Source organism: Mangifera indica, unplaced genomic scaffold (genome assembly GCF_011075055.1).
Source record: "Mangifera indica cultivar Alphonso unplaced genomic scaffold, CATAS_Mindica_2.1 Un_0115, whole genome shotgun sequence".
In the NCBI taxonomy this organism is placed as follows: Eukaryota; Viridiplantae; Streptophyta; class Magnoliopsida; order Sapindales; family Anacardiaceae; genus Mangifera; species Mangifera indica.
The window spans coordinates 61,711-73,690 of NW_025401207.1; the positions used below are offsets into that span (position 1 = coordinate 61,711).

Below are 11,980 nucleotides of genomic sequence, written 5' to 3' on the forward strand. Positions count from 1 at the left end.
TTTTGAAAGTAAAGTAATTAATTTCATAACTTCAATAAAAGATAAGTTGTTTTATTTAATTTGAGGCAATTCAATTTTCTTTTGTTTTGAAAATAAAATAATTAATTTAGTAAATTCTCTTTTTAAAAGATAATGAAATATAATTTCCTTTGTTTTATTTTCTTTGTTGTAATATGGCACTGTATTGGTTGAAATACCAAATAGTGTGACTGTCAGCCAACAATTTAGAGCAACACTACATACACTAATAAAATGCATACAAACTGGTACTAACAAAATGTCAAGATTTTGATATTCTTCTAAGATCTTGGAACTCCTTATAATTTCATACATTGAACTTGCATAGAATGTTTTAACTGCTTTGCGGTAGAACCAGATAATGGTTTTAGGCAAATTTCTCAGACGACCTATAAAACTGCGAGAAGAAGATCATAATAATACTAACAAAAGAGAATGAGAAGAAGATTCCAGGACATAATTTGTTTACTGATTTCCAAATATGATTTTCATCGAAACTCTGATTCATATCCAGAGATGAGAAAGGCAACAGAAACAGTAGCCTGTCAGCTGCACACAACATCAGAGTAAAAGCCAATGGTCCTCCTTTGACAATCCTGAACGCTGAGCAATTCCACATCAAACACTTCAAACTGTTTTGAGCTGAAAAATGTTGAGGGTCCCACCTGCTCAACTCAAGATGATATTTTACTAATCAAGTTCATATAAAAGAGGAAGGAGATAATCAGATTAATAAGAATTTGTTGCAGACCGGTGGTCCAAGTTCTGGAGGTATGATGATCCTCCTTTTTCCCCCAGGTCTCATGTCTTGAATTCCTTCCTCAAATCCTGCACAGATTTTTTCTATTTCAGCAAAGTTCCCTATCTATAACAATTGATGTTTATTGTTTGCAGAGAATAATATAATTCTATAAGCATTCTCTTTGGACCTGGAACCAATGCATTAGTTCCCATGCGGATTTTTGCAGGAGAACCCTGTAAGTAGGTACTATCAATCCGTCGACCTGATTCATTATAGCCCACATAGTGGAAGGTCACCTACAAAGAATCACAAGTAAATGGTGTAGCTCCTGATGGGGATGAGAAAATCTTTCAAGTAGTTAAGACTAATAGCGCAATGCATATGTCTAACAAGTCTTCAACTTTTTTAGTCACTCAATTCATCCGTATCGCTCTGCCTTATTTTTCAACTAGTTAGTCCATAGTTTATGTCCCTTATTGAATAACTTAATGTCTGCATTAACATCTAAGTCCAATAAACGTTCTACACTTAATTCCTGGGTTGAAAACAAACAGCTACAAAGACAATCTAAAAGTAAAAGCAATATATATTTTTAACGGGTACAAATAAACTAACATCTGATTGAGTGATCTAATTGTTTATTTTATTTCTAGTTTAAAATCATTCAATTATATAATGACATATCAATTTGCTTGTACCCGTATAAAGTATTATTGTATTGTTTATAACCATAACAATAAAAACCTCAAATATATCTAGCAGATTGTGCTCATCTAAAGATAATAGAAAGATTTTGTGTGAAATCTCATAATTTGAAGCAAAATTAAAGAAAAGGAACCTGTAGCTTCCAAAGACAATGAAAGAAAAACCTGCTGACCAGCCTTTGGGCAATCACCTTTACCAACTTCAAAATCCTTATAAATGAGTCCTGAGTCACGCTTTATGTAATTCTCTGATGCTACTACCTTAACTTCGAAACCTGACACAGATTCACAAGGATTGATGCAAATGAATTGGTGTTCTTCCACATTTTCAGAAGAAAGAAATTGTTAATTTATCAAAACACCAACCTTCTCTAACAAAGTTTGGGAAGTCTTCTGGTGCATTATTTTCTCTCTGTCTACGTTTATTTTGTTCAAGCAAGCGTCTTTCATCATATGGGTTCTTACTCTTTGTCTTCCCAAAAGAAGATAAAGTTGGGAACAAGCCTGATGAAAGCCCAAAAAGAAAGAGAAACCTTCGCTTTGATCCCTCCTCGCTACAAATCCTGTATTCATTTTGTACTCTGGCGAAAAATAAAATGAAACCGGTTAGAAACTAACAAATCTTAATAAAAACACAACTAAGGAACTAGTATTAAAAGTCTCACCCATCATCTTTATTGTTGTAACTAAACCGGCAAAGTCCTACATGCTTCTTCTGAGGCAAGAAAGTTGCTAAACTGGGAAATGCTGAAGAGGTTTTATCAGCCACAAAGTGTGAATAGAAGCACGTAGTTAACGCAGGATTCAGTCAGAACTACTTGAACTCATCTTTGGGTTGAAGAGTCAACCAAGAATTGGGCTCGTTTTCATAAATAAAAATCAGAGTTCGAAAATACAAAATTGAATTGTTTTAGAGTTTGTTATCTCGAATTGACTCTTTTGGATTCAAACTAATCTCAAGTTGAATCTTATTCTTGTTCGGGCTGAATTCATCCCTAAGAACATGGTAACTTACTCCAATTCATTAGAACAAATATTTTCTTCATTACCAGCAAATATTTGGGATTTGCAGACACGGTGATTGAACACACAGTACGATGATATCCAATTAATTGCATATGTAATCTACAACTAAAATTCATATTTATCGAATAATAGAATCAAATCACTTAAAAAAATAAAATAGAGAGAGAGAAAAAAAAAATGTAATGGGAGTGTTAAACATGAATGTTCAAGCCAAGGAAACGAGTTCCAAAATCCCCAAAATAAGAAACGATTACGGTGAGCAGATAGAGAACTTACAGGGTGAGAAAGCATTAGGCGGGAGAGTGGAAGTTGAGAAAATCATCCGCATAGCTCTTCTATGAAGCACAATTACCCTCTTCCGCAGCTCCTCTTATCTCTACTTAGCAATGTTATAATCTGGACCGGGTCCTGACCCAGTCAAGATCCGCTTACTTAAGATTATATTCAAAATAATTTGCTTAATTAAACATTAAAAATAAAATTCGAATTTGAACCTGATTGACCACAAAGTTGAATTGCAGCCTAACAAACAAGAATCGGTCAGTTTGATTGCAATTCATCCCCACGCAAATATGAAACCAAATTTGCAAAGACTCAGTAGACTAACTTTCAAGTCTAGATCAAACTATTTAATTTTATTTAGGAGTGAATACAAAATCGAATTTAAATATTTATTGACCTAAATTTGGTTTAAATAAAAAATATTTAGTTTGTTAAGTCAAAGTTAAAATGGTTTTAATTAATGAAAAATAAGACTTAATTCATTCTTAAAAGAGATGGAAAGAATGACACGAATTTTTGGTCTTATTGTCCTGTAAATGAGTGATAGTTTATTCCATGACGAGTGGATGAGAGTTTAGGTGCCCAAATCTGTACCATAAATGGTATTGGTTTATCCAGTCGAGAATTATTCTATAATTTCTCTAAATAGACTTTTTCCTAAAATTCCTAACAGTGGTATGGTAATTAAGGAAGATTAATTAAAATAGGTATTCGAATTTATCACTTAAATCTCTTTTGATGAAATTTCTCAATTTTTATCTTTTTAAGTAAATGATATTTTTTATTTTAAAAGTATTTTTTATCATATTTCTTTTTATTTACAGTAGTTTTCACAAATTAAACTTTTATATTTCAGAATATACAGATTAAACTTAATTTTTTTATGATGAATAAGATTTACAGATGAAAAATAGATTAATTTATTATGTAATAATTGATATTTATATATTTTTATACTTTTACAAAATGATGAACATAAAACAGTACATTTTTTTGAACGGATGCAAAAATGTGTGAAAGTGTAAAGGGGTACATGAAAATGCGAAGGTGTGCGTGAAAGTCTTAAGGAGTGCGCGAAAATATGAAGGGAGTGCATCAACTCTGAAGGGGTGTGTAAAACAGTAAAGGGATGCGTGAAATCGTAAAATGGTGAGTCAACTCTGAAGGGGTGCGTGCATTACAAACAAGTGCATGAAAATACAAATAGGTGTGTAAAAATATAAATGGGTGTGTGAAAATATAAACGAATGCGTAAAAATATAAACGGATGTGTAAAAATATAAATGGGTGCATAAAAATACAAAAGGATGCGTGAAAATAGAAAAATGTGCGTAAAAATATAAACGGATACGTAAAAATACAAACAGGTGCGTAAATATATAAATAAATGCGTAAAATATAAAATGGGTGCATGAGAACCTAAATATATATATTATATTATATTATATATATTATATTAATAATATAATATATTTTTTATATAATAATATAATATAAAATATATATTTTTTTATATATAAGGGTCCGGAGTATATAATATATTATTATTATTATTATTACGTACATGTTTATATTTGTAGGCACTCATTTATATTTTCACACACCCCTTTATAATTTCAAACACCCCTTTACATTTTCACGCACCTCTTCACATTTTCACGCACCCCTTCATAATTTCACACACCCCTTTATACTTTAACGTGCCCCTTTAGCTTATGATGCACCCTTTCACCCACCCCTTTAGCGTTGCCCAAACCTTTCATGCACCTGCACCCCTTCAGCGTTGCGACACCCTTTCACACCCACCCGCACCTCTTTAACGTTGTCGCACCCTTTTCACACACCCTTTCAACATTGTCGTACTCTTTCGCGCACCCTTTTACATTTTCGCACTTGTTAAGAAAAATGCACCGTTTTGAGAAAATGCCCAACCTCTCACTCATTTTTGCACCGTTTCGAAGAGACGCACACCATTTCTCACCTGGTACAACCCACACATCTTGTGTTAGTTATATCTATCATTTTGTAAATATATAAAAGTATATAAATATCAATTATTATATTGAAAATTAATTTATTTTTCATCTTTAAATCTTATTTATTACAAAAAAATTAAACGTAATCCGTATACTCTGAAATATATGAGAAGATTAATCTGTAAAAACTGTTATAAATGAAAAAAAATAGAATGAGGGGTATTTTTGAAATGAAAAATATCATTTACTTAAAAAAGTAAAAATTGAAAAATCTTATCAAAAAAGATTTAGGTGACAAATTCGGGTCTATTTTAATTAATTTCCCGGTAATTAATTAGCAAATAAAATAAATGTATGCCATTGAGCATAAGCTTGTTTCGTTCAATTTAAGCCCGGTAGGAAGCATTAATTCTTCGAACCTGCGCCTGCCTAGAAAGAATAGAGATGCTTCTCAGCAAAGTTAACATATGATACAATTGAACAACATTATATCTATTTATTTTTTATTATATAATTAAATATAAAAATAAAATATTATCATATGATTAAGTATTATATTATCTGTAATTATACCAAATTATGTGTACAGATAATTCTATGAAGCACCATATGTCAATACACACATAACAGAATCCTTGTACTCAGTTTCTAGAATAAACCATGCCTTGAGCTGATCAATGATGAAAAATATTTGAAAAAGAAGTAGAACAAAGCATCATCATCATCTGATTTATAGGAGAATTGAGAAAAGTATTTTCAGTTCTCCTATGGCCATGGTGGATGCAGAGAATACAAACTTCCACCAGATAGTGCAGATGTGTACAAAACTAATCACATAAGGAAATAAAAATAAATAAATAAATGGAATCCTGGAGGATCAAATTCCATAGACATGATAATAAAAATCTATCCACTTTGTTAGAAATTTATGCAGAAGCATAAGCTATAGTCACGTAAAATAGTTAAGCCCTTTGGATCTGTCTATTGATGCCATTTTCTGAAGCCTAATCTGCTCTCTAAATCTAGCTATAAACTCACCAGCCTTCTTATCAACCTCATTGGAGTCAGAGTCAGCAGCATCATTTACACACTTGGTCACAGCCTCTTGATTTGAGTTCAATTGAGAATTTTCAACCTCACTAGCTGATTCTTCTTTAGACTCCACTGCAAACTCTGAGAATGTTGGTTTTTGCATGGGATAGTGATTATCAAGATCCTGCTTTCTAGCACTGGTGGATTGATTATGAAAACCTTCACTTTTCATCTCATTTTTTCCCTTAAGAACTCCATCCTTTTCGACATTTCCTGCAACACTTGTCGCCTTTTCTGTAAATCGATGAGTCCTGATAGTCCTAACAGATTTTCCTCTTGATGAAGCTTTAACAGGGTTTCGAGGATTTTCGTCCAATTTCAAACTTGATCTCCACTCATTACGACCTAATGGATACTCTCTTTTGCTTCCATTCTTATCTTTAAAATCATCTTTAAGGAGGCCTAATGGATCCTCTCTTTTGCTTCCACTCCTATCCTTGAGATCATCTTTAAGGCCTAATGAATCATTTATTTTGCTTCCACTCATGTCCTTCAAATCATCTTTAAGGCCTAATGGATACTCTCTTTCGCCTCCATTTCTATCCTTCAAATTATCTTCGAAGCTTTTTCCTGCATTCTTCTCAAACAAAGAACCGTCAGTATATCTCCGAATACGTAATGCATTCAATGAAGTCTTACCATTCGCAGGGATAGAAGTTGGAGGATAAGAGTTTCGGAAACTCTTCTCTTTCAATGTCTCATCCATTTTCAACTTTTCCAACTCTGAAGAAAGAGTGCCTGAGGAAGAGAGCCTGCTAGGCGAATTGGACATTGAACAGGGTTGGGAAGAGTAAGAATCACTGTACCAAAAGGACTGTGATTTCAGGGATTCGAACTGAGCTTCATCAACAGAGAGAGGCCTAAAGTGTGAAGCATGAGTAGCAATATCTGCATCTTTTCTGGTTTCCATTCTCCCAGATCTGGAACGCCATGGAATTGATGAAGATAAACCAGCAGCTTCATTGAACTTATTCTCCAAGTTCAAAGGACCCAAGTGACCAAAGTTTTCATTCCTAACCACATGACTAGAAGAAAGATTATGTGATGAATCCGTCGAGGCTGGACTAGATTCACTTCTATTGCAAATCTCAGGACTACCTTGGTTACTTAATCTTGATCTGAGACTCCTAACTGGTAAACCCAACGGTTTATAAGCATGTTCATTAAAAGCCTGACTCGGTTGATCTATTACAACCATGGATTCACCCCTAAAGTATTGAGAACTCCATGCTTGAGTAACATTATTCGCAGTATTTAAAGATCCGGTATTGGTTTGTTCACTATTCACAGCAAAATTCCCTTTGTAGTTCTCAGAATACCCAAATGTATTATCAGAGTCATCTCCAAAAATAGATGAAACTTGAAGAACATTAGACACAAATGACTGCGGATCATCATAGCTAGAATGAGTTTCAGTGTCCATAGCAACATTCCGGCGACAAAACAAGCCATAGGACACAGCAAGGCCAATAAAGAGAAGGTGAAAAAGGTCCCAAAACTTGGTGAGTACAGTTTGGTTGATAAAGTCAGGAGCTTGAGAAGGGAATAATGGAATAGCAACAAGAAAGAGAGCAAAGAAAAGAAACTTACTGAATAAGTGAGTAAAGGACTTGACTTGGCCAACACCAACGGGCTGTCTAGTAAGGTTCTGTGAAAAGCGGGTCTTGCCGTACAAGTGCTGCGAATCAGCCATTGATGAAGAAGTGAGAAGGGTAAGTTTTGAATGTGAAACTGATGAGATGATTGATCAAGAAAGGAAGACTTTGAAGCCAAGGAACAGAAGAAAGAGAGGAAAAAAGTGGGAGGAGGGAGAGGCTATTCAAAGGTGACATAATAATGAGCATGACCGTTTAAATTATTGACGAAAATTGCCCTCGTCTCTTTGTCTTCTCTGAGGCAATAAGTAATCAAAAAGTCCTTGATATATTCAATTTTGTATTTTTTAATCAAGACAACTTTTTCTTTTCCTCTAATGTTTTCAAAGACTTCTTTAATAATTTCTTTCTCAATTAGAATAAATTTGAGTTTAAGTTTAAATAAAATTTTTAGATTTAAATTAAATTTGAGTTAATTATTTAAATTCATTTTTAGTATTCTCTTACCTATTTTTGTCATAACTAGTCTTAACTTGAATTTAAAATGAGTCACTTCTAATTTAATGAATTGTTAGAAACTTACCAATAAATTTAATTTCTCACATGATTTTTCTTTTTTAACTTTTATTTTTTTTACCTTTAACAAATTTTTTGATATTTTCTCTAAAAATTCCATTGTTAATTGAAGTTTAAACTCAAACTAAATATTTTATATTCAAGCAAGCTGGAACCAACCCTATTTAGGTTTGTTGGAGGGTGATATTTAAGGCAACGGGAAATAAGTGAATTAACAGACAGGACAAGTTAGCCTGCCCCGTCCCTGAGGGCCCTGCCTGCACTCATGGCTCTGCCATGAATGAACGACTTGTTTGGTGATTTAAAATGGCCGGAGGATTATGTCCCACCCAAGCTATGTGGTGCTCCTATTAATTTTGAAAATCTAATTTATTCACTTATAATAGTTTAAATCTATTAATTTTAAAGATAAAATTATTATTTTATAGTTAATATTAAAAATAAATTTAAATATGATTTTATTTCTCCCCCCAAATTTAAAAAAAACTAATTTTTCTCCCCTAAACCAAATTTAAAAAAATCACATTGCCCCTAGGGTTTAGTTTCAAAAAATCATTTTCCTAGATGAAGACAAGAAAACTCATCTCTCCTTGGGAAGACTAGTCGTCTTCATCTAGGAAGACGATTTTTTTCCCAGACGATGTCTCTGGACGTCGGATGGGTTGGGATGGAGTTAAGACAAGTTGTCGAAGGAAGGAAAACCATCAGGAAAGAGAGACGACTAACGATGGCATCGGAGAAAGTGAACTGGTTTTGAAATTAAACCCTAGAGGAGAAATGTGATCTTTTCAAACTTCGCTTAGGGGATAAAATGTTAGGTTTTAAACTTTTAGGGGGGAAATGAAAATAAATTTTTAGGGATTAGGGTTTCGTTAAATTTAACTAAACATGAGTAAGTAAATGGTATTTTCAAAGTTAAAGGAGGGAACTTTGAGAATTCATCATAGTTTGGATGGGAAATAGTCCTTTGGCCATTTAAAATTACCCCTGAAAATCTCAGCTTAAAATTATGTTATTTTGAACCTTTCATCATAAATCATATATTTTCCAGCCAAATTGTATGTGATTATCATCATGTGCTTTTGGTGGAATTCCAGGTTAAGTATCCTTACATGTTCACCCACTTGGTATTAGGCTTTCCACTTGTTTCTTGCAAAGCAAATACATAAACAAAGACTACTTTAAAGGCAGAAAGCACTAACTGACTCATCTAGATATAAAAGCTGAAATTTGGGATGGATTTGACCCCTAACTTCTCAAAGTGATGTTGGCTCAAACAACTTGAGTTTGAGTAATTTTAATTCAAGTTTAATTCGATTCGAATTTTTTTATTAGATTGACAACAATATGCTTGAATATCAGCTCATCAATGATTTTTTTTTTATGATAATAATTTTTTTAGTAATTTGAATAAGTTAAAGTTTGATCTAGAAATATTTATTATAAATCAACTCAATTTGTATTCACCTTATTCTGAGAATATTAAAAGGAAATCATTGTTCTTTAAGATTTTTTTTTAATATTTTGAATAGCCCCCTTTACAACAAATCTTATTCTATAAAAATTTTAACTTACGAATCCCTACTCTATATCAATCAATGAGACCAAATTTTGTGGTTGTGCTTGTGGATGCTGGAGACTTCGGCCCGGCATGAGACAAAATCCAATGCAAACTTTCGATGATGATGATATGGATATTGATGAGAGGGGCAGTTAGCAGTGGATCCCATTTAGATTTGATCTAAATGAATTGGGCTTAAATATATAACTTAACTGGAATGTGACAATCTTAAGTTGAAATTTCAATTTAATAATTCAATTTGAGAATGACTTATTTGTTTATATAGTAAAATTATTCATCACATTAGTAATACTGTTTATTTCTCTAAGGCCAAAAGACTTATGCCCGCCCAAGGTTTGGAGAAAACCCAAACTCATACTCGTCAAATTTCAAAAACTTAAATATTCACTATTCTGTTAAAATTTATTGTTAGGGTTAAGAGTAAAAGTGTCATTTAACTAAAAATATTTAAAAAACTAAAAGTTTTCTCTATATCCAATATCTAAACAATGATTTTTTTCTTAGGGTATTTTTTTGTAATTACTTTTAGTAATTGTTGACGTCTATGGCCATTAGAAGTGGTGACAGAAAAAAAAATTTAAGAAAAATTGATCACTTTTTAAATTTTAAGTAGAAAAAAAATTATTAGAGTTTTAAAGTAAATTTTTTGTTTTTTTAAATATTTAAACTAAATAATAATTTTATTTTTAACTCTAACAATAAATTTATCAGAAAAATAAATATTTAGATTTTGAAAGTATGAGTTTAGAATTTCATTGAACCATGTTTGGGAGTAAGTTTTTTGGTCTTCTTCTAATTATACTATTCGTCTCATTTACAGCACTACAGTGAGACTGTATATTAATTTGAACAAATTCAAGTTCAAACCAACACCAGACTCCGCTTGGTTAAGATTGACGACCCCACGTCGTAACTTTTCCTCAGCATCCATCTCTGATCCTGCGGAGAAATATTTTTGGTTTTGGGCCCAATTTTTATTTTGGTTCTTTCTCCGTCGGCTACTGCTGCTTGCGGCCTATGGTTTTTCGAGAAACCTTAGAGTAGAAAATCAAGAATTCACTCTAATAAACAAATAATACAACGGCTGTGTGACTATTTCCCACCCACCAAAGTTTTGATGAAACAATTTGAAAAAGTCAATTTTTTATAAAATTATTGAAACAAAAAATAATATTTTAACTAAATAATTTTACTTTTTAAATGACAAATATTTTTTTACCATTGATTTTAATAATTACATAAAAAAATAATTCTTTCAAACTTAAAGACCGTAAATGGGAGATAGTCATTTGCCCAATACAAATTAGTGACGGATTATAGAATAGTGACAATTTTGTTGAATACTTATAATCAGTATTTTGAAACTTATTCGAAGATGAGTTCAAAACAAAGTGTAAAGGGACATCAACCTTATTAGATTGAAAATATTTATTATTTAATATTATCCTAATAAATTTCATTACTAATTTGTCTTGTTTGATTGGAGAGTAGAAGGAAAAACCGATCCAAATTAGTAATTGTTGAGTCAAATGGACTAAAGATTCCCGTAAATAGGTAGAATCTTATCTACATGAATAGAATAGACAACCTTTTTAGATACGAAAAGCCACCAGTAAGGTAAAGTTCAACAAGATGATACTATTTATCCTTCCAATTCCAAATTCATTCTTCTTCCCTTTCCCACTATGAACACAGCCTTCCATCGCCTTTTCCTCCACCATTTACATAAATGAAATATGGACAAGGCTTCACTTCAACAAAATCCTATCCTAACCCACCATCACTCATTCATTATTTATCTTTCTAATCTTTATATCTCCTTCACCAAAATCTTATATGCACCATCTTTTAGTATTTCATTAAGTATTTGGTTGATGTGTTATAATATGATTATATATTATTTAATTCTTAAACTAAAATAACACATCATCTGAATACTTAATTAAATACTTAAAATTGGTTGTTGGTTTTACAGTTATGATCGAGAAGCAGGTTCATGAATTGGCAAAGCAGCCCAAGGGCTTATGGGCACGGGCTTTTGATGGTTAAGACCCAGTTGGAGGCAAGTGGATGGTACATCAGGGCAGGAATGGCAGAGGAAGATGGCGAGGACGAGGACACGGCTACTCGCTCACATGAAGGGCACATAGTGAGAGTAGTTGGAGGATTCATATGCATGTATAGTTGTGGGGAGAGTTTCAGTGCCCTAAGCTCTTGCACCTCCTTCTGCAGCCGCCTGTTCTCCTCCGTTAAAGTCTCGCAACACCTCTTCAAGTACTCACAATCCACTTCTGTCTGCTTCAACTTTGTCCTGCAACACCCATTTCATTTTTATTTTTATTTTTTTATACAAAAAGGCAACTACATTTATTGCATTGAAATTGAAA

General features: G+C 32.6%; 2 protein-coding genes across 2 annotated transcripts; both read right to left on the minus strand.

Annotated features, from left to right (window-relative positions):
* Nucleotides 1-210: 210 nt before the first annotated feature.
* On the minus strand, nucleotides 211-2,914 carry LOC123207894 (peptidyl-prolyl cis-trans isomerase FKBP20-2, chloroplastic-like). The gene is made up of 7 exons (XM_044625383.1): nucleotides 2,767-2,914; nucleotides 2,130-2,211; nucleotides 1,831-2,045; nucleotides 1,630-1,739; nucleotides 948-1,056; nucleotides 770-846; nucleotides 211-683 (listed from the first exon to the last, which is right to left on the minus strand). Exons 1-7 carry the CDS (start codon nucleotides 2,816-2,818, stop codon nucleotides 564-566), a joined length of 765 nt encoding a protein of 254 aa, XP_044481318.1. The 5' UTR covers nucleotides 2,819-2,914; the 3' UTR covers nucleotides 211-563.
* Nucleotides 2,915-5,397: 2,483 nt separating this feature from the next.
* LOC123207895 lies at nucleotides 5,398-7,700 on the minus strand. Its single transcript, XM_044625384.1, has one exon. It carries the CDS (start codon nucleotides 7,531-7,533, stop codon nucleotides 5,698-5,700), a length of 1,836 nt encoding a protein of 611 aa, XP_044481319.1. The 5' UTR covers nucleotides 7,534-7,700; the 3' UTR covers nucleotides 5,398-5,697.
* Between the last annotated feature and the right edge of the window lie 4,280 nt (nucleotides 7,701-11,980).

Bases quoted from the DNA above. Each gene is read 5' to 3' on its own strand.
- LOC123207894 (XM_044625383.1), bottom strand. From the start codon at position 2,818: ATGCGGATGATTTTCTCAACTTCCACTCTCCCGCCTAATGCTTTCTCA. The intron at 2,212-2,766 runs GTAAGTTCTCTA...AAACCTCTTCAG, and splicing joins GCCTAATGCTTTCTCACCCT to CATTTCCCAGTTTAGCAACT. The intron at 1,057-1,629 runs GTTTTTCTTTCA...GATTCTTTGTAG, and splicing joins GCCCAAAGGCTGGTCAGCAG to GTGACCTTCCACTATGTGGG.
- LOC123207895 (XM_044625384.1), bottom strand. From the start codon at position 7,533: ATGGCTGATTCGCAGCACTTGTACGGCAAGACCCGCTTTTCACAGAAC.